The 26,004-nt window shown below is 39.9% G+C and overlaps 3 protein-coding genes across 4 annotated transcripts in view; 2 read left to right on the top strand and 1 right to left on the bottom strand.

Annotated features, from left to right (window-relative positions):
* Nucleotides 1-7,091, top strand: part of LOC138001323 (vacuolar protein sorting-associated protein 18 homolog) — a 41,673-nt gene extending 34,582 nt beyond the window's left edge. For both annotated transcript variants that reach the window (XM_068847975.1, XM_068847981.1), the window contains exons 27-31: nt 1,794-1,911; nt 3,226-3,254; nt 3,340-3,430; nt 4,074-4,132; nt 5,257-7,091. In XM_068847975.1, the coding sequence (XP_068704076.1) occupies nt 1,794-1,911; nt 3,226-3,254; nt 3,340-3,430; nt 4,074-4,132; nt 5,257-5,320 (361 nt within the window). In that variant the 3' untranslated portion in view covers nt 5,321-7,091. The remainder of the gene's footprint in view (nt 1-1,793; nt 1,912-3,225; nt 3,255-3,339; nt 3,431-4,073; nt 4,133-5,256) is intronic.
* A 4,948-nt stretch (nt 7,092-12,039) lies between these two features.
* Nucleotides 12,040-15,146, bottom strand: LOC138001366 (molybdate-anion transporter-like). Its single transcript, XM_068848013.1, has 2 exons — nt 14,938-15,146; nt 12,040-13,862 (listed from the first exon to the last, which is right to left on the bottom strand). Exon 2 carries the CDS (start codon nt 13,833-13,835, stop codon nt 12,498-12,500), a length of 1,338 nt encoding a protein of 445 aa, XP_068704114.1. The 5' UTR covers nt 13,836-13,862; nt 14,938-15,146; the 3' UTR covers nt 12,040-12,497.
* Nucleotides 15,147-20,288: 5,142 nt separating this feature from the next.
* On the top strand, nt 20,289-25,606 carry LOC138001351 (uncharacterized). Its single transcript, XM_068847998.1, has 2 exons — nt 20,289-22,193; nt 24,572-25,606. Exons 1-2 carry the CDS (start codon nt 20,750-20,752, stop codon nt 25,312-25,314), a joined length of 2,187 nt encoding a protein of 728 aa, XP_068704099.1. The 5' UTR covers nt 20,289-20,749; the 3' UTR covers nt 25,315-25,606.
* The last annotated feature ends 398 nt before the right edge of the window (nt 25,607-26,004 follow it).

The raw sequence follows: 26,004 nt of genomic DNA, 5'->3' as shown, positions 1-26,004 counted from the left end.
TTCTACAAAAAAAATCCAGTTTAAAACTAGGTACACTTATCCGGTAAAAGCGACCGAGCAAGATTTTGTTTTTATAGTATGCCAATTTGCGTTTTTGGGCGATAAAGCGATAAAGAAATCATTATATAATACCTTCTATTGTTTTTTGCCTCCTGTAAAGTTGGCCTTGTTTGTGTTAACGTAACTGGGAAGCACGGGGAAAATCGCCTTCGTTAATATCTTCTCATGTAAACTCAGCGCAAATCGAACATGACACTTGGTGTTGTTCACACTATTCAAACTGTAATCTTATAATATTAGTATAGGAAATCGTATGAACGCCAGTGCATTCAGTGATTTATGGGTACGCCTATGGCCCGAGCAATTTTGAGAACTTTCAAAACATCTCGAGTGACCATAAATCACGAAATGAACGAGCAAGTTCCCACCATTTTTTCTTTATTGTATACTCAACAAAATTACTCCATCGCTGTCTCCATAGCAACTTCCGTATTACTCTATAACCTATTTTGCACTCTACAACATATTTATGCATTGACCAATCAGAAAGGCGATATTCTGTGGAGTATTTAGTAATAAAAAAAGGAAAGGAAAAGAAAGGAACTTTATTCTAGTGTCTAGTCGTTCTAGTGCTGGAGCACTAATTGGGGACACTGTAAACAAGTAACGCGAATCAAGGCAAATGTTGGTTTTTGTGGAGGGGGGAAACCGGAGTACCCGGAGAAAACCTCTCGGTGCAGAGTAGAGAACCAACATATGACGCCCAGTCTGGGAAGCGAACTTGGGCCACATTGGTGGGAGGTGAGTGCTCTCACCACTGCCCCATCCCTGCACCCCCAGAAATAAGAAAGAATGTTGCATAAAATAAACACTGCATAATGATTGTGTGTAAGGAATCATGTGAATGAAACTATGATAACCTTTGACAGAACAAAATTTCAGTCTTGATTCTTGTCGACCCACTTCTTTCGAAAATCCGTCCCAGTCACCAAGAAACAGTCGCCGAATAAAACACATGAAATTCATATCATGTTCCAAATTTTCTTTTGTCGTGAGCAAACGGTCATATTCAGTGCAGCATTCGCCGTGTCACACCATGGGCACCGGGGAGAATTTTCTGCTTAAAGGAACAGAGCAAGTTTCCTCAATCAAAATCTGTAACGGGACGAGTGTGTTCCTTTTGAGAATTTCTTTTCTTTTGTACTCAAGAGACCGGATACTAATCATTTAGAATAACAAACATGGCAACCGGATTTTCGATCATTACTTCATAAGTAGTAATTCTCACCTGCAGTTCTGCAGCTGCGAGCTATAAAAGCATCCGCGTGAATTGATTGAATCCCGTACGATTCATTTGGGCAGCTAAACAACAAGGCCCATTGGGTCCGCCATATTTTTTATTTTTTCAAGGAGCATGGTACCAGAGGGACAAAGCAAATGGAACAGGATTTTACGATCTTTGCGGGAAAACCGAGAAAAGAGGAATACCTCTGAAGGTCCCGAAAAAGTTTCAGTGGAAAAGTCTGTTTCATTTGATTTACCACCGGATCAATCGGATTTTCCGTACAAAAGGAAAGCGCGCCATATATAGCATGTCTTTACATTTGCTCGTCATATTTGTGAACTTCCAATTGGCTGAAATCGAGTATTTATTCGATTGAGAAAATTTGTGCCTCCAGAGCAATCTCTCGTGGCTTCTAGATTTTGTCTTGCCACATCGCATCGCATCTTGACTCGGCTGGCTCTTTGCCATTTTCATTATGAATGGAACAACATATTTGTTCTCATTGCAGATACAGTATTGTTCCTGCACTGGAGAAGTGTTCTATTTGCTCTTACCCTCTCCTTACAAGAGCTTTCTATGTTTTTCCGTGTCATCATGCCTTTCACGCTGATTGTCTTAAGAATGAGGTAAGAGTTAACAGGTAACACACTCCTTTTATACTTGTTGTTATAGCAACTGAAAACCTCTCGATGAAAATATGCACACTATGATACTAAGTGCTGTTTTGCGATTCATCTTCACACTCGCAGTTGATGACATTTACTGTCGAACGCAAACTGCTTTTATCGTAGCCTCCGTAGCAAGTGTTTCCGTGAGGGAACATGCAAGATTGTTGTGGCCGCGCCGATTTTTCGCCCCATTTTTCGCGCGGTCAAAACGGTGAAAATCTTCCATGTTCCCCCACGGAACGCTAGTTTTTATCCCTGCTAAAAGTTATCAAATGTCTAAAATACGGCTTAGGTAGCGTGGAACTTAACTTCTTTTTACTTCACGGGTAAACTACTTAATCGAGGCTTGATTAGTCCAATCAATTTGATAAATTGACGCCACTTTTTGCGGGTCTGTCTCCTTATTGATGATAAAATTGCGTCATAACGTTGTCAAAGTTGTTGTGGATCCACAAGCCGAAGGACGAAAATTTGAAAATCATGCCATCAACTTCTTCAATCACGCTACCAATACAACTTGCATGAATTAAAATTCCAGTTCTCGATTCGAAATGCGATCAGAAACCCTCCTGGCGATCAAATATGTTCATAGCTTAGTGAAAATCGAGCCATTTTGGGGTAGGAGCATTCTTCAGTATAAACGTCTCAACTTGCTCGCCTGAGGTTAAGTCCGCAAAACTAAAATCAAACAGGTTTTAACCTGTTTAATCCGAAGTTGAAAGTATTTAAAAATACTTTCAACGTCGGATAAATTGCAATTTTGTGTGTCTGTACTCTTATTGATGATAAAATTGCTCAGTTATTTAAATAGCCAGCAGAGTAGGCGTTTTTTGGCAGGCGGACGCTTGTTCAAGGTCTAACGTCCGCAATGGGCCGCCATTTTGAAAGCAACCAGACGGTAGAGGATTGAGAGGAGGGGCGGGGGGAAGGGGCGGAGAGAGGTTCCATTCTCTCCCCTTCCCCTTCCCCCACTACCATTTCGTACTGTCCTCCTCTTACTGAGTGAAATTTTTTTGACTGGCCTCAGGCCTCTGTTAGTCTTGCTATCCAAGATGTCGGCCAATAATTCTTACCAAAACAAAAATACGCCTGCTTTGCAGGCTATTATTTAAAAAAGCCGATTTACTGTTGTTATTTCAATATTATAGCATATAATTAGGCATAAGCATAGTCTTCGCTCGCTCTTGTGTCTGGTGAGAAAATATATGCTTATGGCCGAAATCTTCCAATGGGATGTTTGGAAATAAAAGAAACTGTTATTTTCTGTTGCAGATGTTACCCATCCTCAAAGAAAAACAGAGGTAGTAACGTCCAACAATGCTGTTTTCCTTCCGTTTGTTAGTTTTTTTCGTACTGAATGTTTAATTGTTCTCTCTTTTTCTTCAGAGCCAAAGTTCAGGAACTCTTCAACCAGTTGTATAGGACATCAAGATCTGATTCCTCCACAGCAACACCAACCTCTAGAGAGTCACTCAAGGTCAGTTGATCATAAATAGAGTGGAATTGAACTGTTGAGACAGCGACCACATGTAGCCGTGCATTTCGTAGCCCATTCGCTACTAAAAGGAAAAAAAATGTCTTGGACGTATCTGCTCTCAACGTTTAACCGACAAACAGGAGTTCAGTCGCGTAAAAGGGGTTTGGATTTCTCAGCCATGTTGGATCTTCTGATAACCATTGGGAGTGTTTTAGAAAACTTCACAGAAGTGAAGTTAAAAAATGTTCGAGAATCGAGCGTTTGTATGTTGTTTATTTAGCACTGTTGTTTAATTGTATTATGTTTCTCAACAGGTAGGGAAGGTTTCTGGGATCAAAAACTGTACTTTACATGGTCACGAAGGAAGCCTTACTCCTTTCGTTCACATTGTTGTGTCGTTTTAACTCAGAAATCAGTTCTTGTTCTAAGCAGCTGTCGTTTAGCGTCCATACCGTAGTTTTGTTGTTGTTATATCCTCCTTCGAGGACTCTTCTCAATGCACAAGGGTGTAGATGGTCGCTTTATTTTTCAAGAAGGTTATAACTTTGAAAAGCAATTTATGTAACTGATGAGTCTGTGAAAGGACGTGAGATAACTCAGTCTTTGTTCCGCTGTAAATCTGGTTTCGTTTTCTTTCTTTTAGAATGAGTTAGATGATCTCATTGCCTCTGAATGCCTATACTGCGGTGAAATAATGATTAGGTAATGTATGATGATGACCTGACTTTGGGTCTTTCAGAGAGAACTTCTCGATTTAAGGCTACAGTCCTCAACAAAAGTGGTTGAGACTTCCCCGTTTGTCGAATTTGTGGATCGTAACTTGCAAAAAGAAGGCCAACACTACCTACTCCTTCCCCCCCCCCCCCCTTTCCCAAAAACAGTTTTGTTCGGGAAGAAGCGCAAATAACCCAGTCGTGGTTCAGCATTTTCCTTTTTTTTTTTTTTTTTTTTTTTTGGGGGGGGGGGGTTGGGGGGGGGGGGGAGGACGGGGGGGCGGGGAGGGGCGCAATCATGAGATTACTTTTAGATTTTTTTAGCTTTGCACCAGGACATTAGAAATAACTCGACAGTTTTGTCGAAGATTGTAGAGCTGTTTTTTCAAGCTTCTTTTAGAGACGGTTTTTTAGTCCTCGTTTTGATGACCAGTTCACCATATCAACGCAATAAATAGACTTTTTAAAGGAGCTTAAAAGAGAACGACTGTGGACGAGAGCGTCGAGAATGTCATCCTAAAATAAATTTTCTCCTTATTGCAATCATTTCGCGATTATTGCTCAGTATAAAGATCATTGGACAACCATCCGGGAATTTAACCGGTATGAAGATTAAAGAAAAATTGAAAATTTATCTTGCGGTACTTACGTCCTCGTCCTAACTTCAAATTTGGTTATGTCATATGGTTGTTCATAAGAGGACGTCAAAGAAGTGTTCCACAAAAATAAAATTCATTGAGCCATTGGTGTTGCCCATCGAACTTCTTGGTTTCCACCATTAACGTTCTTGTGGGCGTCGTCGTCGATTAAGCTCCTTAATATTTACCTCACCAAACATTGTCGGTCGGCTTTAACCCTTTCATCTCCAAGATCAAAACTTTCATTCTTCTAACTAGTACTATAGATTCTTTGTTGTGTAGTGATGAAAATTTGGTGTTTTGTCAAGATAACACCTCGAAGCTGATAATAATCTTCATTCTCAATACCTTTTTGTCTGACATTTCATTGAAATTGCGAGGAGAATTTACGTACTTAATACTCCTGGGAGTCCAAGCCTTTTTTTAAGCCGCTTTATTCGAACGAAGATTTTAACGTGCGGCTCTTCTTTTTCAGGACGATCGATCAGCCCTTTATCTTACCAGAAGAATATGACAGTGTTCTTGAAAGCTGGATGTGATATGACAATTTTATTACAGACATTTTTCATATTGAAAGAAAATGGCGAAGGCAAACTAAGACATGTCGTGTCAATATCGTAGCAAATTCACTTACGTGTCTATGTGCCGCATCGTCTCCGACGTAAGGAGGCGATGCTTAAGCTGAAAACATGCGAGGCGCATGTGGAGAGCAAGGGACCTCGAAAACGTTTACTGCTCGCTTACGCCCTCAGGGGGACGTAAAAAGGAGAATCCCTGGGATCAAGAGCTCTCCCAGCTCGAACGTGCTGTGGTTGTTAAAGAATGAACGAATCGTCGACGGCTATCTCACAGAAAAGATATATTGCGGATACATTGCATACATTGAAATGAATTTTGAATGCTACTCCAACCGCGAGAACTCTATTTTGGTCTAGTTTTATATCCATTTTAGCAGGAGAAAAAACACCCAAGGTACAAGGTTGGATCGATTTTTGAAACTACTTATACTGTCGTTGAATTCTGAGAATTCTTGAATTCTTGAAAGGTGGAGGATGTGTATTTTAGGGTAGCAGTGGGCTATCTTCTTTTCTATTCGCCGGGCTGAAGGAATCTGCGTCGAAACTCGCTTTTATTCAACCGTTGCACGTGGTCTTCTTAAGCCCGCTGTGTCCCACGCATGCCTTCGTATAGATATGAGGTGTATGAAGACATACAGTGTAACGACAACGTTTTACATTTCCATGCTCCACTTTCCTATCTTCTTCTTTACCATCTAGTAAGTCTGCACAGTGAGGTGTAATGGTTCGCTTGCTAAGTAACCCCTGTACATTGCCAACACATTTCGGTGCTTTTCCTTCTGGCCATCAGCCCAGCGAATACAAAACAAAAGAGGCCTTTGTTGGCGAAAAGGTCCAATGCGTGATTGGATTCAAGTGGAAAGATGATTAAGTTTCCAGCATGCATTTTTAAAAAAAAATTCTCTCTCCACAAAGTAACACTACCTCTCTCCAAACGATTTTCGAAGTGCCCTCTTGAAGCGGGAAGTGCAGATTATGCTAATTCAAACGATTTAAATGGTTTGCTAATCATGCACACAGCGAACTTCCGTACCAAGGCAGAACAGTCGAACATCGTTTAACAATTACGGATTGCGATTTGTCGAATAAGAATGGTTTGATCAAGAACAATGGGCCTTAATTACACGGTAGCCATATAGAGTCTCGAGGGATTGAAAGCTTTTGTTTTTCCCCACCGAACGGCTCGTTCCCAAGAATTCCAACTCGAGTCTTGGGGTACGGATTTGTTGTCTATGGCCCATATGGCCTCCGCGTGAAACATGATTTAATTTGAAGTGTCACAGTACACCCAAGGCCTAACGAGAAAAAGATATAATAAAATTATAAATTTAATTTACTATTAAATCCTACGTATCTTACGTATCTATCCTTAGGTTTTCACTCCTTTTTATAGCACTATTGTAAAAGATGCTTTTCAAGTGCAAAAAAGTTACTCAAGCGTGAATACATCAAACTCGTTCGCAGGGCTTTTGAAAAGCCCTGGGAACGAGGTTGGTGATTACATCTTACAAGTCTGTAAAGGGAAAGGACGCTGCTAGTCAGTGATCATAAAAGGACTCTTGCATTGGCATTAGATCACCACAAGAGTGTTGATAGGTTGAGTCTTGAATTCTTCAAACCAGAGTAGCATAAATCTTTGGGTGAGAAATTACTCGTTTCGCCATTGCATTCCGGCTTTTGAAGCTGCCTTTCTGCACTGCAAAGTTACTGCAGTAAAAACCCCTAGTCCTGCTGTTTGATCTCCAGTGTAGTTATCGCAGGCGTCGAAGGAGCAGAATTTCCAACACGAGCTTTTCAAATCGAGATTTCCGAAAAATCTCCTCCGGGAAGAAAAATTTTAACGCCGTATCCCACAACCACGCGCGGCCTTAGGTGTTGTTTCCAAACTTCCTGGCAGTATTTCCAACGCCAAAACTCAACAGATCATTCCGTGTCTAGCAGACCCGACGAGCACTAACCTCGCCTCTACCATGTTGAATTCGAAAATAAGGCCGCGCGCGGTTGTGGGATACGGCGTTAAAATGTTTCTCCCCAGTCCTCCGAATTACGTCACCAGATCACCAGGGCCAGGTTGTTCAAAAGCCGATTAACGCTAATCCCAGATTAAGAATTAACCAAGGAGTTTATTTCTCTACTCCCAAGTGCTGTTCAACGTTGATATTCGGCAAAACTTTACATTAGAAGGAATCAATCTCAAAAAAACAAAAATAAGCCATTGTTGCACGAAAAATGTTGCCCGTATTGCTGGGCCCTTAAATTAATGAACAAAAAACAACGGCTCTGCACGCCCTACGTGCGTTTTGCATTTTGGTAAATTTCTTTGCCGTCTTCGTCCTGATAACGACGTGAATGGACTAAGGCCCCGTTCACACGCATCGGGATATTTTTGAATCCGCAACTTTTTCTTTCCGGATTCAAAAATATTTTCATCCACACGTAAGGGACCGTTCATTTTTTTGTCACCAAAAAAAAAAAAAACGGCCTTAAAGCTCAGGTAACAAACGCTCTTTGTGTTAGAACAATAGAGCAACCACGACACGTCACAATTATTCAAGATGGCGGCGCCCGGGAAATTTGAAAGCCAAAACAAGCGTTTTTGAAATTCATTTTTTTGCGGATACAAACGCCTTCATTGGAAAACGTTTGAACACTTCTAATTGTAAACATTATGTTCTGTGGTTTAAAGTTATTTTGTTGTTTTAGTGGAGGTTCCCTTTAAAAATATATCCCCACACAGAAACAAAGAAAGAAAGTTTTTAAATATATTGGAGACGTTCCTTCTGCTTTTAATAACATGTCTACGGCTACAGACTACAATGTTAAAGCTACGGAAATTAATGAAGAAAAGTAAAGGTTTCTATTTTTATATTTACTGAATTTTCATCTCTGTATTGTCGGATATTTGAATCTTTTGTTTCTCGTTTTTCCCTTTAAGCTTATTAAATACAAGACAGTTAACACTCGCACAGCAGTTGCTCGACCAGAATAGCCAAAGCTACCTGCAATCTGCTAAAGGCCTGTAAGCTATCTTGAAGAAATAAAGTTACTGTTAAAACAATGATTCTCCCTGCCTTCTTCAAGCTCTTCCTCGTCGCTTGTGCTGCTGTGGGAGTCGCTTTCGTTCTTTTAATTTCAGGCAGAGCATACTCCTCAGGATACAAGATGCAGTACACGTCATCTCTAACCTCTGGCTTGAGGTTTGCGATTATTCTGCTTCCCGCCGCATTGCTGAAGTGGTTTGATTGCAAAAGCTTTGCAACATATGGCATTCTGCGAGATCATTGCCTAGCGGGTTTTTAACACAGACACCATACACTCGTTTGACATTATTTTCATACCGCTTCTTCTTCCTTTCATTTGATTTCCTTCGGTTTTCCTACTATCTTCGCCTCTTGCTGATATATTCTTTATGTATGCCCTGTTACTGTACAGTATGTATAGCTGGTTTAGAGGTAACAGAGCATGCGCCATGAAGCCCTCGGCAGTCATCCTGAGAATTGATTTCACGGTAAGGAACTGGGCTCGATCTTGTTGCGTCACCCGGATAAAAAAATATCTGGATTTGGCGTCCACACGGTTCCGGATTCATATCGGATTCAAAACTATCCATTCAGGAGAGCGTATTCAAAACGTTCCGGATTCGCTAGCGAATTCGCCGGATACGTGTGGACGGAAGGCGTATCCGGAAGGAAAAAGTTGCGGATTAAAAAATATACGGATAAGTGTGGACGGGGTCTAATTTTAAGGTTGTGTAGAGGACGTAAGAACCTGACGAAATATTTTTAATCAGTTCTTCCCAAGCAACCACACCGTTGATGCCAACTGATTTTACTCCCGCAATGTTGCGTAGGGTCCCTCACACTACCTTGACGCCTACGCCAAGACTGATAAGGCTTAAACAAATCTCAAGCGACTTCTTGCTTTTCTAGATCATTCAAATCTTTCTGACGACAAGCCTCAAAAATGAACAGAAATACTTTAGCAAGAATAAGAATATTGCGCGCGATTTCTGACATTTGCCTACTTTTTGAAAGAGAATTGAAACAATTCATGCATGTTTCCGGAGACATCCGCATACATAGCGTTCTTACCCTGGGCCGGCAGCGCAACGTTCTCTTGCTAATACCACTGACCGAAGAAAAATCAGCACCATTACACGGTAAATTGTTACTCTACAAAAACGAATCACAAAAACGGTTTTTGCGTTTAGAATATTTTATGCATTACAAATCTTGGATCTCCGGTATTTTTGTAAATTCACGAATTCTGCCAGTTAAATTACTTTACTTTAAATCGGTTGCCTCTTTGTTACATGATTTTGACAATCAGCGCACTACACCCAATATCTCAAATCCATTTCATCGCACTGAACAAATTTATTCCTATTCAACACGGTCTACAATGGCTGGAAAGTTCCACGTAAAAATATTAAGAACAAACCAACAGTTATTTTCATTCTCTAGGATTGGTCCGAAAATATAGGAATGGTATCCCCTCTGAACTTCGCCAGCTTTACTAGGAACGCACCTTTTAAAACGTAAATTGAACAACTTGCTAATTAAGTTTCTTTCAATTGAGGAGATGAATGCTGATATCCGCTATATGGCTTTTCTTTAACACAACTTGTGTCTTACTTACAATTTCTCGAATCATTTGAGAACCTTTTTCTCTCTTATTTACGAGGCGTTTATTTGTTTGTTTAATTTTTGCCTTTCTGTTCATTTTGTTGTGATAGCCACTGATATTGTTGTGGTCGAACACACCGGCCCACCGGCCTGGAATAGCTGTGATAACTATTAAATACTGCGTACAAGGTCTTATTTGTACCTGATTTGTTTGTAAATAAAGTAAAGTGAAGTGAAGTGACTTCAGTGATAAAAATAGTCTCTGCTGGTTTTTGAGGAACTTTTGCAACAGGGAGATTGAAATTATTGAAGCTGAGGTATATTAGCATATCCTCAAGGAGGACCGAAACTTGGAGGGCACCTTCTTTCATTTACACATTTCATTCCTTTAATTTGTTTCGTTCTTACAATCCGGTGTCGGGAAACGAAGACCTTCAAGAAAAAAACAACTTATCAAATAACAAGATACATCTTTCCTGTTGCTTACAAAGGCCGACCAGTCATTACACCCCGATCAAAAACAAACACCTGAAGAAAAAAAGTAGAGTACGACACTAGCAAAACAACTCATTTCTGTCCCTTGCAGTGGACAGCAAGTATTTCTGGTGAATTATCAAAGTGTGTCCCAGTTTAGTGTCTTGCATGTTTATTGTAATACGATGTTTCTGTTTTCATTTGAGATCCAGCCAGTTGACAGACAGGTGGGCTGATTTAAATTATGAGTAATCTATGACTAAAACCAATATCAAACTGGCACTTTTAGGAGATCTCCTTTATTTCATCAAAAACTCTTGCAGTCTCTCAAATAGTTCTATGTATAAACAAAGCCTTAGTTTAGTCTTCAAAATACTAATTTGTTGTTAATATATCTCAAAATAAATACCATTGGTTCTTTTTTTCATATTTTCCCAACCCCTCCTCCCCAAAGGGCTCACAGTTCCATCCACTGTTTTGAAGCAGTTGATTTGGAAGACACCAGCTAAGATTTTCCAAAATGGCTACAAAAAACACGGAAAAGGACCCATTAACTTCTGTGAGTACTATTTGTTTTTTTTTTCTTTTGAAATGTAATGCTCTATCCAACATTCAATGGGCAAAATGTCGGCAGCATTTCACACCTCTGCAGTGGATTAATTTTGCCAAACACCATAGACCAAATGCATAAATGGCAGCCAAAAAAATATCCTTTTGTTTATGTGCTAATTAGACTTACTAGCCTTGTTTGCATTGACAAAATACAAAAGGAATGTTTCTTGAGAGCGAGGCTAGTCAGTCTAATTAGTGCATAAACAAAAGAATACATTTTTGGCAGCCATTTATGCATTTGGTCTATGGGGCAGTTAAATCCACATTACTAAGGGGTGGTGACAATTTTTGAAAAAAATAGTCCCAATTTTAAGATAATAGCCCCAAGACCTGATGAAAACAGTTTGCTTATTTGAAATATGTACATCCAGGCATAGTTCATATAGATGAACTGGTTATGAAATCCTAAAACTTCGAAAGCGAAAACAGCACTATAGCACTTTATTTCAACTTGACACTGACCACGCACAATCTTTTTTTTCTCAGTCCACAACTGAGTTTTGAATAAATTAATCAAAGCCAATGATTGACTGTCTTTTAGAAAAGGGGTGTGGTTTGTGCATGGTCAGGGTCAAAACAGCAAACAAATATGTAGGGTTTCATATTAACCACCTACATCTATTAACTATGATCCAGGCTTCCAGTCAAGTAGAATGTAGAATGTCGCAGGGGTGGATCTTGGAGAGGGGTGCAAGAGAACCCAAAGAGCCCCTCCCCCCCCCTCCCCCCTCGAGATGTCCTGAAGCTTTCTATAATAAGTAGTATTCTGCAAAAGACCTGCCACTTATAATAAGTAATTTCTTAGGGGTGCACCCCCATCTAAGAACAATCCTGGATCCACCCCTGTGTCATGAATAATTACCGGTATTTCAAAATGATCAAAAACAGAAAGACATGCCAAGTTCCTATCTTTAGTTGCATGCTTCCCAGTGCTTGTTCACAAGCTTTGAATTAGATATTAAACTTTAAATTATTTTCCAAATTCAGACTTTGCCTCACCAAGTAATAAGAAATCCGCTGAAATAAATGTGACGTTGTCAGGTTCCTATTGTTTTCTACACTATTTTAAAAGCAAAATGTGTTGCTGGTTGGGGCAATGGAACCGCATGTGGATGGTCCGGGTTCAAATATTATTTTGCTTACTCCACTTAAATATATTTGTCTTTTGTGGTCCCAAATTCAACTTCAATGCACTTTGCAAATATTTTTATCATTGCTCCTTTCAGTTCAGTCTCCTCTATTGGGGTCACTTAAATCCGTACTTTGTACATGTATACAAGGACCTACAAGCTGATGTCACTGATATTACCTTATCTCACACTGAGCAATTTTGCATTTCCATCCCACTATCAGAATTCAAGGGAAAAAATCTTCATAAGAGGATTTTTACTGTATCCTGAGTAAAAATTTGCTGTCTTGGAGCAATGTCACTGAAGTGCTTCCTCTTCATCAAGTACAATTTTCAAGTTGTCATCACCTTTTGACAGAACAAACAGATGGAAGGCTGCAATTCCTGCAATTGCCAACAAAATGGAACAGAGAGCAAATATTGCAGATATCCCATGACTGCTGTGTGTATCATGAAGCACCATCAAAACAACTGCAGCAATTGCATTTAGTGGCACTCTGAACCAGTTTATAATCCCAGCATGGTGAGCTTCAGGTAAAATTCTTTGCCGCAGCCAGCCCATTGCTGGAAAGTAGACACCACAGGCTAACTCCAAGATGATAAACATCATGAATGACGACCGCGGATGATTCGCACTTGCAAGCGATGCACCAATGTTTGCTAATGAAGCCACAATAACTGTTAGAATAACCACCTTTGATGGGCTTATGCCATTCTTAATTGTAAAGTTAAAAAAGAAACTTCCCAGCGTTACGCACAACATAAAGCATGAAAAAACAATTCCCAAAGGAGGGAAATGGTGTGCTCTGTCCAGAACTGGAGTCCATAAAAACACAAAAATGTACATGGCACTCTCAAAAAGAGAAGTTACAACACCAATCAACATGACTCTTTTGTTAGTTACAATGTGACGCAGACTCTCCATGCAAGGTTGAATCACTTTCATTTGTTTTCCACCGTAATTTTCATCCCATGTAAACTGTATCAATACTCCAGCAGTTATCAGAAATGGTATTGCCAGGACAAATGGTGCCACTGGACCAAACCCTATCCACTCTGCTATTGTGTTCGCCAAAATCCCTGCAGCTACGGAAATAACACTGTTGTAGAGTGTTGCTTTGGCAAACGTTGCAGGTACCCATTCGTTTGGAAAACTATGGGTCTGAGTGTGTTCATACAAGTACCATGCATCAAAAGCGGTAAATAACAGAGATGTTGAGATTCCACCCAAAACTCTTCCACATATCAGTATACCATAGTTTCTTGACAATTTTGTCAGACAACACAATGAATACAATAATGTGAAGACGACGCAGGCCTTTTTACGTCCAAATGCACTGGCAAGGTATCCCGCAGACGTCCCAAAAACAACACTTGATGCAAAGCCACAAACATATATAATAGCAATTTGGGTGTCAATGAAGCCATAATGACTGTATAGTTTGTAGAGGTAAGGTCCTTGAAGCCATTCTGCCATCAGCGCCGGAAAATATACTTTGAAATAGCTTTTCTGGAAAGCTACAAAGTTAGGGTTAGCTATTGCCATTTCAACACTTTGTCCTGATTTGCATTTGAAGTGAAAAACAGCACAAATGCCTGATAAGACTACAAAGGAGATGTATGCGATAATCAGCATTCTTATGGAGTATTGTCAGATGATATTCTGCAAAACATATAAAAAACACTTGAATAAGATGTCTCCTTAAAATGAAAACATTTTGCAATTGATAATAAGTCTAGAAAACTATGTGAAATAAGTTATTTTATTACCATTTATTAATCTATCATTGTGGTAAATTTCAGTTTTTCAGAGCGTTAGCAGATTTCCCACTATAATTTGAAAAGCAAAAATGCTGTGAAAAGTAAGACCAGCCTCATTGTCATTAGAGATTGATCATTCGTCATAGATTTGCATTTACTTTCAGTTGACCAGCTATTTTGTGCAAGGTGAAAAGTCTGCATTAATTAAACTAGTTCAAAATAACTGGTAGATCCAGGGGACCCTATTTTCTTGGTGTGTCTTTACTTTTTCGCTAAGGTACAGTGTAGCACCCTAAAAAAGGTCGATGGCACATGGTTCTTTCATCTTTTTTTTTTTTTTTTTTTTTTTTTGGGGGGGGGGGGGGGGGGGGGGAGGGGAGGGAGGTAGTTTGCATGTACAGCCACTATGGTGACGATACCAAGTGCTAAGAACGTTCATGCCTGACATATCTATTTGTAAATTGCAGCTCCTTTTGCTAAGGGCAATTATTAAATTTTTGTTTATTTCACCAAAATTTCCCCGTGGCTCCGCACTGTGTCCATGCCATTGCCTGATATCTTTCCAGGCACTAGGAAAATGGTTCGCTCAGACTAGAGCCCACATACAAGCACCAGGCACAGGAACCAAGTGTGAGAACGGCCCCATTTTCGCTGATGGTTTTTTAGTTAATTCAATCATGATCCTGACCAAGGTCTCATCAACGTCCCACTCCATTGTCCCCGTACATGTTTCTTTTCTTTTTTTTTTCTTTTCGTGGTGGAGAAAAAAATTACATCTCTGAAAACATGTGAGTCTGACATTATAATTACCGAAAATATGAAAAAGCTATTAATCACTATTCGAGGTTATTCGATTAATCATCGATTCAACGAAAAAAACGGCACCACAATCTGCCACGTTTACTACGCTTACAAATTACAGGAACAGCCTTTTTTTGATGGACCTTTCGAACCACTCAATTTACTGCAAGACGTACCTTCACTTGATCACCTTGAAAAAAAGTGAGGCCCTTGTTATCCACAATCATTCCAGGATAAATGGATTAGATTACCATGATTACGTTGTGACCAAAAGAAGAGCGATGCCACGTTCCCACCAACCAATCGTGAACTCTGACGAGACTGATATGAAGATGACACTGATCGACACTGAAGAGTCCACTGATATGAGCCTGTTAGGACTCAGCGGCAAGCTGCCAAAAAGTGACTTATGTATTTCTGCACGATGTGTCACTTGATTTGATTGTGTAAATCCACAGGCAACCCAGACTCTGAATATCCCCTACGTTGCCAAGTGTGTGTCAAGAACGAAGCCTGAAAAATGAAGATCACAGACCGGGAAAACGAAAAATCCCAGAAATAATAACTTATCAAACAGTAACCAGCACAACAAATAATTCTTGTTTTTATCCTGTTCTTTACAATGGCCGGCCTTGCCTGACGAAATGTTGATAAATCAAAAATATATTTATCTTCACAGCCGTACAAGTACAACAACCAGACTTGCATTATTATCCCTGTGAGTAAAGTTTGGTGAATGACTGCACGGTCTTATTTTTCCACACACCCAGAGCTGTAGGTAAAAAAAGCAAAGACCCTTCAGAAATTTACCTAAAATGACCGAACATGTCATTGCAAAGAGAAAAAGTTAGTTTTTCTGGGAGTGTTCGTTTCCAGGGTCTTCCATCTTTTTTTAAAAATATATTTATTATTCACTAACTGAGAAAAATACAATACAATACAACAGACAATTTCTAAAAAATTATAAGGTAACAACTTACAAAAAGAGAAAAAATAATAGACTAACTGGAAAGAACTACTAAACGTTACGCAAAGAAAAAGTGCTCTCAGTATAGTTACAAGGTCATGAATCTCTCCCCTGTTTATTCCGAGCCTTTTCCTCTTTTTCAAGAATTCAAGAAAAGCAGTTCCCCCTTTCCCCCCCGATGCTAACAGGCATCTGAAATCAGACGCCGTCGTAATATGGGAGTGTCCCTCCCCCTTCCTGGAGAAAATTCAAATTGTCACCATGCCAAGCTCCTACGTCGTTTATTTTTTGAACGATCCCGTCAAATTTCGAATTAACTAGTGTGTCCGATGCTAGCAAAAGTGAGGGGGTTTTTAAATGCAGCTTCTTTTCCCGCAGTATCGGGATCGGTTTTGGATTCTGAACCTGAATACTAGATGCAGTCGACCACTTTTCCAAAATACCAAAAGGTTCTAAATGAAATCAATACATTTGGGACCTCTTGTAAGCGACCACCTCTCGTTTGCGACCGCGACCACTTTTAGAGCTCATAGTTTGAAATTTTATTTTGTTTTTAACCTGCCGGAAACGACCACTTGACAGGTAATAGATTGAGAATTGGATAATAAGGCGTAGTAACTTTGTCGCATTCCTGGGTAGTTCAAGAAAGGGAAATTTCTCACTGGAACTACCGGAACTTTTTTTACACGAATAACACATTTACAAAATTTAAAGAAAAAATGCATATACATTGTATTCTATAAGTCTTAAAAGATAAGACCTTAAATGCCTTACAATTACAGAATTTTAGAACTGATTTTCTGATTGACTGTTCTCTCAAGAACAGTCAACAGTTTAACGGAACTACGGTACGAAAATCGAATTTCAGTACTGATTCGGATCAATCAACAATCATTCCCTAGTCAGCCTAAGTTTGATTTTTTAAATTCAGCCAAGGTATGTTACATGGGCATTGGCGCATGGGGTAACTCTCTGAAGTTACCATATGCTAATGAGGCAAAATTTGGTCCAAGCTCTCGCAAACGACCACCTGGGCTTTACATTTTGGGTGGTAAAAAAAAGGAAAGGAACTTTATTTAAGTGTCTAATATTCTAGCACTGTAGCGCACTAATCGGGGACAGTGTAAATTGAAATTAACACGTCAACGCAAATCAAATCAAATTTTGGGGTTTTTTACGGGATCCGGAGGTTTGACGTCATTATGTTATCGAGGTAAGCGGTCGTTTCGCACGGAACTCGGCAGGTACAAAATACAGGTCAGAGGGTGGCAGTGTGGCAGTGTGGCCCAGTGGTTAGGGAGCTTTCCTTGAGATCCAGAGATCTCTGGTTCAAGACCCGATCTGACCACTCGTTGAATTTGATCCTGGTTCAACTTCCCAGCTGCACTTGTAAATAGCCAGTCGGGACAACTTAACAGTCGTTGTCGTTGATGTTCTGTTTCGTCGTTTCGTTGTGTTTCATTGGCCCTGAAAAGCCCCTATGGGGAGCGGTCAATAAGTATGTATTGTATTGTATAGGGTGGCCTAACAGGGCACAGGTCACAGGTTTCAGTTCGAAGGCCACAAAAAAAAAAAAAAGAAAATTCCACTTTTACGAAAATACTCTCTCATTGAGGAGTGCCGACATCAACTTGGGCCCCATCATCTGTATTTTCTTGCTTCATTTCCCAGTCAGTTTTAGTCACAATCTTAGTCACGACTGAGATGCAGATATTTCCCGGTTTATTGGGGCCACATCTGTTCTTTGACATCCCATTTGCAAGGGCTGAGAGGTCAGTACAAGGGCCAGCTGGAACAAGGCTCTGAGAGGGTCTAGTAAGGGGTATTTCATAGAGTGTGTTTGGATACTTGGTGAGAATACTTTTCACTTCATCATTGTCTCTGAAGAACAAGAAGCGTGACAGTGGGAAGTGCTGTTTTCTCACATCAAACTGCGGATATTAGATTTCCAGCATTTTAATTGTCTCGCCGGACACAGGCTATCAGTTCAAATGCCTGTTGTACCTAATATGGTAAATTTTTTTGTAGCTCTGAGGAAAAAGGCCGACAAAAGCTGTTTTGACCGAGGCAGAAATCGATGCTTTAGGCCCCGTTTATATGGAGAAAAGTTGTCCCGGGTTGAAGGGTCACTCGGCCATGGGCGAGCCAACTTTTCCTACAATTGCCCATAGAATGCGGCGAACCGTTTACACGAGCAGAAAGAGTTGACTCGGCTAAAAGGGTGACCCACCTAGCGTGGTCACCCTTTTTCGACGGTGGGGTCACCCTCCAAACTGGACCAACTTCTTCCCATGTAAACACTCGCCCAGCCGGGTCAACTCGGTCAAGGAGAGATGATATCGGATAGGGCGCTTAAGCATGCGCGTTTTTGAGACGTGGACGGCAACCGGAAGTGAGCTGTTTTCCCTTTTAACCTGTTTTCACACAACCACATATGCATTGCTAAGTATCTTTTCTCCATTAGAGATGATTAGTATAAAAATCTGAGAGACACCACTGTCCTGGCACGCGAAAATTTCTCTTCCGGTTGCCGTCCGCGTCTCAAAAACGCGCGTGCTTAAGCTCCCCGATGAGAACATGCACGAGCGCTGTCTTCCCGGTCTCCTGATGAACGAAACTGAGGCCTTGTTTATGTGGAGAAAAGTTGTCCCGGGTAAGAGGGTCACCCTCCAAGCTGAGTCAACTTTAGCGAGCGTTTCAGTATGAGAAAAGAATTTATCCTTTTGCCCGAGACAAGAGCTGCCCTCCTCAGTTTCGATCGTCAGGAGACTGGGAAGACAGCCCTCACGCATGCATTTTCTAAACCGACTTGACCGAAGTGACTTAGCAAGGTGAGCCAAAATGTTTAAATGGTAAAAAAGTTGGCCCGGCTTGGAGGGTGACCCTACCATTAAAAAAGGGTGGCTCGACTAGACGGGTCACCCTTCTAGCCAAGCCAACTATTTTTTCCTCATGCAAACTGTTCGCCGCGTTTTATATAGAAATGTTGGAAAAATTGCCTCGCCTAGGGTAGCACGGGTAGGCGAGTGACTCTTCTACCCGAGACAACTTTCTCCATATAAAGGGGCCTGAGACGGGCAGCTCTTGACTCATATAAAGGCTCACTTAAGTTGACTTGGCTTGGAGGGTGACACTCTTACCGGGGACAACCTTTCCCCATATAGGCAGGGCGTAACGACAATACTACCTTCGGGAACACCTGTTGATCCTGGAGTTTTTAAGTAAACAATTATTCTACTTGGGTTTGCTGGATATAAAATGGTTATCTATCACTTCATAACCAGCGTGCCCACGTAGAATAATTGTTAAATATTTGAAGTGAGGGTTATTGGAGGCTTCAACGGAGTAACCAGTCCCTTTTAACCTGTGCCCACGGGATGCCGGCTATATAACTCGATCCTACTCGAAGTTTGACGTAGCCATGGTGTCAATAGGGACCTTTAGATCGGAGGACGGAGACAATTACGAGTACGAGTTTTCCGAGCACGTTCCGAGCAGCAGCTTTCTGAGCACGCGCACTTCAAAAATGTCGGCATCCAAACCTAATGCGCATGCTCAGCACAGAAAATTCGTTCTCGTAGTCGTCCTAGTCCTCCGATCTAACGGTCCCTAATATCAACGAGGCTGTCTGCAACGCAGGCTCGTTTGACAAAAGTGGACGTTTCATAATATTTAGTAAAGCCACATGACATTTAAAAAAGTTCGAATGATAGCTAAATCCATCTCTGCAACATACCTGTTTTTGCTCTTGTTTCCGAAAGGATCCCATTTCGACCATTTTAAAAAAATTAAACACATATAACTGTGATAAGAATGATGATCCTCATCATGATTTTTTCTAATAGGCTCGATTTTCGCCAATAGGCGTTTTCGGAATTCATGTCTGCCTCCTCTTCAAAGCGAGTCTAAGTGCGAAGTTTTTGTGATGGTAATTAGTTCTACTCTACGTATGAATGAAACTTATTTTCATAAGGAAAGCATCGCACTTGAACTCGCTTTGCAGTGGAGGCAGGCATGAACTCGGAAATGGCCTATTAAAATCTCTCGCATCCGGTCTTCGTTCCTCTGGCAGAGACTGGGAGGAGCGCTGGCTCGTTTCCCGAAACGGCTGGTAATCGAGCCTATTTTACTCAGAGCTTGACGTTTCGTATGCCCTAACATATGTCTACAGAAGTAATGGTTATGCAGGAAAGCTTGTATGGTAGATTTAGTGTGAGACTGATAACTATATTAAATTAATCATAATAATTACAATTTCCTCGATTGTGATTGGTTTAAAAACTCCTATTTTCCACCAATTCACTTGCCAAGAATTTGTCAAGTTGTTATCGGACAGTTCAATAAGCCCATCACTTTTAAAGTTGTAGTTTAAATCAACCAAATGAATCACATTCAAAGTTGTATTTTAACTCAACCAATCACAACCTTGGTTTCTATTACCACGTGAAGAGACTCCTTTCTTTCTTTCTTTCTTTCTTTCAGAGCGAAATTAAACAATTTAGGCCTCCTTTGTTAGTCTTTTAATGCAAATTTTCCTTTCTTTCATAACTTGGCTTTTCTTCTTTACTCGGAAATTGTAATTTTTATAATTAATTGGTAAGAAGACTTCGCGTCATCCAATTAGGTCTGTAATCATACTCGTGATATTAAAACAAATCGGACTCCCGCTTTTTTATCACTCGTATGACTTCTGATTGCTTACATGTAGTTTTAGCCAGAGTTTTTTATTGCCAACGTTCTCGTTTAGCGTTGATTTCAACTCGAGTATCATTCCTTTGATTTTACAATGTAAAATGGTCGATCGAATACCGATAAATGTTTGTTGTGTTTTTTTTGGCTCCCAATGGGTGCCTGTATTATTGAAGCCTCGTCTCCATGGCGAGTAGAATTAAATTGGTTACAGGCCAACTTCCGGTGAAAGCAAAGTAAACAACCTCGTGACGAAACAACAAACGATATCGAAGCGAAGGTCGCACTCGCGCGCAATTTTGTTTTCTAAATGTTACAATCGCATTTCCTCGATGGCAGCATTCTTGGACGAAATTTTGCTTCATATATTTGGATATCTCGATGGACCAACACTGGCAAAGACGTCGTTGGTCTGCAAGCAGTGGCGAAACATCGCGAAGACTCCCTCTCTTTGGCGAAGACTCGTGCTCTTGCGGTGGCCTTCGCAGAGGTTTTTGTACGAAAAAGCGTCGTTGTCACACATAAACTGGAACAACATTTATCAAGATTTGACTCTCAGAGGGAATTTCTCTCCCGATGAAATGAAGTACTTTATTTGTTGTCGTGTGAGCGGAGACGAGTTGACTGAAATTGAATTGCGTGAAAATATGTTTTTCCACATGGCAGAGACAATGATGAAATGGGCAATACCGGATACGTTCGAACAAGAGGACGAATTCAACACACCTGGCTTTAATAAAAACTTTGAATTATTTTTCGATACACACGATTTGAAGTGGACGTTCATCGACAAACGGAGAGAATACATTGACGACTTGTTCAGCTGTAAAATGAAGACTACCACTCCAGCTCGCTTCATTCGACCGTATCAAGTGATTCCAAGCTGTCTGGTTATGTTTAGGTGGCTCTGTCTTTTTCGCGCCTACGTGACCGAGGAAACGGGTCTAACGTTTTATCGCATATGGCGTTATCGCTTGAAACACCGGGCTACTGGTATGAACTTTGATGTTTATGACTGGAAAGCAGCTATGTCGTGTACTCTCTCAAATGGAAGTCCAACTTGTACATCTTTCAGAGAGGATGCATTAGAACTCCTCACTATTCTTACCCACCCACACTTCCTTATGCACCCCATGGGAGTAAGCATCGGGAAGGAGCTTCACTTCTCCCTTCCCAAACGGCTCAATAGTAGATGTAACTCTGCAACATCCTCCCTTTCCAGCTGTGGAGTAACAAGCCCAAGATCACCTTTACGGAGTAAGGGGAATTTTTCATTTGACCAAAAAGACACTGCACCAAAGCACAAGATTGCTAGCAGCACCACTGATAGTGACGATGAATCGGATGGAGGCTTTGACACTGGCTACATTGCCAACTGCGAAGACTTCATAAGTAGCAAGCACTGGGATGTGGAAGAACAGAACAAAATCCAAGCTGAGGTGGCTGGCATGTGGACAGTCGTCAACAACAACGATGCCTCCCACCTCTTTGTAAACTATGATGTAAACAACAATAACTGGATTTTCCATGACTGTCTTTTATCTTTCCCTGAGCCATGGATGTCAGGGATTGTAGCAATTCCTGGACATTGTGACACCCTCACAGGGCATGGCTTTAGCATAGAACCCATTCCAAGCTGCCTGGCTTTGTATCGATTAGTTTGCCTCATGAACATAAATGCAAGAGTGTATGCCAGCATGGAGGATGCGTCAATTTGGGCATTGCATTTGATCCATAACACCACTCGTGGAGTGTTGCATCTAAAAGATTTGAATGGTAAGGGCGGTTTTCCTTTTTACTCTTATACATGTACCATGTCCACTGTGCTAAAACAATGCACGGTGTTTATAGAGTGGACACCCATTTCTTTTTTGGTTAATTCTTGGGTTGTAAAAAAGTAATGCCCTTATAATATTTAACTCACTAAACAGGATTTCCAAAAAATAACAATATCCCATTAACATTCCATTTATAATTATAATGAGAACAGAAAGTCTTCAAATATAAAAAGGTATAAACTGAACTGACCACTATCTAGGCACTACTACAAAGTTATCTGTAAAACAAAACTTAAAGAACAAAAATTACTACTAATTTTTAAAATCTAAATTTTATTTTGTACAGTTGCAAAGATAGGCAACCATCAAGAAGCGTTCTGGTAGGATAACTTTATCCTATTATGCAACCTTAGTGTTCAATCATTCATTAACTTCTTATATTACAGAATTTTCCCCCTAATTTTTTAGCACAACAGGGTTTGTTGCTTATGTGTTATATTTTGAATTCAAATACTACATAAAGTCGATATATTATTCATTTTACAGCATTTTGGATTGCATGAGAAACTTTGCATGTTTTTGAGCAAAGAGTTTTGTTGTTCTCAATATTGGCTGATCTTTTGAACTCATGGAAGTGATTAGGCATTATTTTAATATTGGGACATCCCTTGAGGAAATCTTTTAACATGCAGAAGCCATGTGTTATGAAATTACATGTAAGTCACATGCCACCCTGGGCCTTTTATATCAAACAAAGTGTTAAAAAATCAAAACATTTTCTTTCTTTTTGTCCCTGAAAACAAGCAAAATATGATTGTTATCCTTTAGGTTTTGAGGTGTGAAGTTGGCATGTTAAGTACCTTTTAGATTATGGAACAAAGTGGTGAGAGATGAGTGGCAGATCATGTTTGAAAGCTGAAGTTTTCTTCATTAGAGAAGCTATCTTTTGGCAAGCCTCTAAGCTTGTTAGACACTAATTCCTTTTGCTTTGGTGATAATGTCTGGGTGTATAATATTAAAATTTTATCCTTGAATAACAGAATTGGCTTTAAAAGGTAGCAAGAAAGTTCAAGACTTTGGTGAAACATGTGCTTTTCTGTGTGTTGTGTGTTATCTGATAGTGACACCTGGCCTACAAAATAAGAAAATAAATATTGATTTACAAACCATGAGAATGAAATTCAATATAAACAATCGAAAATTGCAAGGGTTGAAATTTCCTTTATGGTTTCCTGCCTTGGCTTTTGTTGTTAAAAATAAAAGAACAAAGCCATTCATAGTTTGCAGTAAGTGTCCTTTGTCTTCCAAGCATTATTAATATCAATGTTCATATTTCTGCTTGGGGTTGTGAATTGGGGTTGCAGATTGTCACGATAAACTCAGATGCCTGCATTTTTGTTTCAAAGTACAGAAAGCTCAGGAATTGTTGAAAAGAAGGTTGAGATCACGTTACAAAAAATGATCCTTGATCTCAGAAAATTCCTTTTCTTGATCTTTGATGAATTTTGAGTTAATTCCATTATGAGAAAATTACTTACATGTAGGTCCAAGACTGACTATTACAACTTGACTATTTGATATTTGACTCTCTAACTACAGGTATAATCCCAACAACAAAAACTATCATGCAGTCTTTAAATTCTTTATCATCTCTGAACGTTCCTATTCAAATAACTGATCATAACTGTACAGTTGTTGTATTCCCAGGAAAACGTGCTAAACTTTTTTTTCTTAAAAAAAATGTTAAATAAATTTTTCGTAATTTTGCCCTATAATTTGAAGTTTTAATGCCCTTTCAAGATCCACGTTTTCAACTTTCTCAATTATAGCAGAAACTACAAATGTACTGTAGTTTTGATCCATTTAAAGGCACGATTTGTAGACCCAGCCAGTTTAGATTAACTGTGTTATCATAGTGATCACTAGTATGGGAATTATATTGTGGTACCAAAAAAATCAAGGAAGCAACATGCCTAATTTTTTCATGCTTGTGGTGGTTTACTTGAAAGCAGTTGTTTTTACATTACATGGATCAGGTTCTTTCCAATAATCCTTTTCAACTGCAGCAAAGTGCTCATATTTTAATCCTTCAGGAATGTTTTATTAAAAAGAGCCTTGCACTTTGCTGGCTTTCGTACGTACTCAGAACAGTTAATTTAGAAGGGAAGGGTTACGTATTTGTTTGTATACTTGTACTGGACAGGGTGTGTCTCCAGTGAAAACCAGTGCCAGTTAAAGATTTGTGTAATAACTTTATATGCACATGTCTCCTAGTTCCATTGATCCCCTTTTCTGGGCGAAGTATGTCATGAGGTGCAGCAAACTGATCAAATTTCAACTAAGAGTGTTAATCTATGTTTTTTTTATTTCCGTAAGGTTGGTTTGATGTTTCCGCAAGTCTCACTGAAGACATGCAAAACCAGCTACGGGAATCTTCTGACAAGGTCACAGGCTTAGAAACATTGCAGTGGTGTGATATTTCTACCCCTGTTCCCATCCCTGACAACATCAGTGATTATGTTGCCAGTGATGAAGATAGTGAGGCAGGTGACAAGAAAAGTGATGATATTTGGTGTCTTACCCCGGTCCAGTCTGATGAAGTGTGCCTGAGTAGTTCGTCAGGAAGTGAAGTCGACATTGATGACCTAGAGGAATTTTGGTTTTCCTCCCTCACTCCACAGCTCATGGGTGCAGAAGAAACACAGCTTCATTTGGAGGATTCTGAAATTCCTGAGGGTTCATTTGTGCATGACTCAAATAGTTTATGGAGTTCCCTTGCATCACCTGATTTATCTGCTATGCCTGATGTAGAAGACCATACATGTATGGCCGCCTATGGAAGGGACCTTCCTCCAAGTCATTTTGATCATGATAGCTACCAAGGAGGATTTGACGTCCCAGAAGAATTTAGAAACCCACAATTCCCTGATGGCAATAGCAATCATGCCCAAATTAATAGCCATCCCTCAGACAGTGATGGAAGTGATGTTCACAGCACAGAGTCTGCTCAGTCCAGCACCTTAAAGCAGTTTAAGCACGACGTGATCACACTGTTGAACCTACTGATGGATGAAAAGTTTGCTCATCCATATGGAACTATTGCTGGCTCTGTCGCATAGGTTTTAAATTGTGATTCTTAATGTAATTATAATAATGAAAAGTCATATCTGGAATGAACGTGGAACAATAAAGTTATTGTAAAGTACATAGTACTTAAAAATAATCTGACCCACTAAACTTTTCTTTAACTGAGCAAGGAATACTGAATTTTATGTCTGAATTTTTTTCTCTGGGCCACTGGTGTTAAAAACAAGAGATGAAATAATGGCCTATTACAAAGTGGAAGTGGTGGTTTTTGTGTTTGTTTATATTTAAGATTTGTTATGAAGGTTTCCGTTCAGTTGAATGAGATAAGAAAATTTTTTTGCAGTCGAAGCATCAAAATAATATGTCAGTGATACTGCTTTTTGAGGGTGTTAGTATGATTTTGATTGGTGGTTAGAGTGTCACATTGAATTAAGAATCAGGCATAAGCGTTGCTTTTAGAACATTAATTTTTGGTGTGGCATTAAATATGCGAAATGTCAGTCATTGGACGCATCAACCATTGGGTACACCACCAAACTATCCCTATTTCTTCCTTTCTAATCCCCAATATAAAAAATCGTGGTTTCCTTTTCTAGAACTCCCAAGTTCTTGCGAATTTGCTAATGTGTGCCTTCACAGGTGCAAGTCATGATCACACAATGTCATTGCCTTGTATATCTACAGTGAACAATTCAATTATGGCAATGTACACACTTTAAAAT

This window comes from Montipora foliosa, chromosome 1 (genome assembly GCF_036669935.1).
Source record: "Montipora foliosa isolate CH-2021 chromosome 1, ASM3666993v2, whole genome shotgun sequence".
NCBI classification, from domain to species: Eukaryota; Metazoa; Cnidaria; class Anthozoa; order Scleractinia; family Acroporidae; genus Montipora; species Montipora foliosa.
The sequence above is the reverse complement of the archived record's forward strand: the minus strand, read 5'-3'. Positions and strand labels throughout refer to the sequence as shown.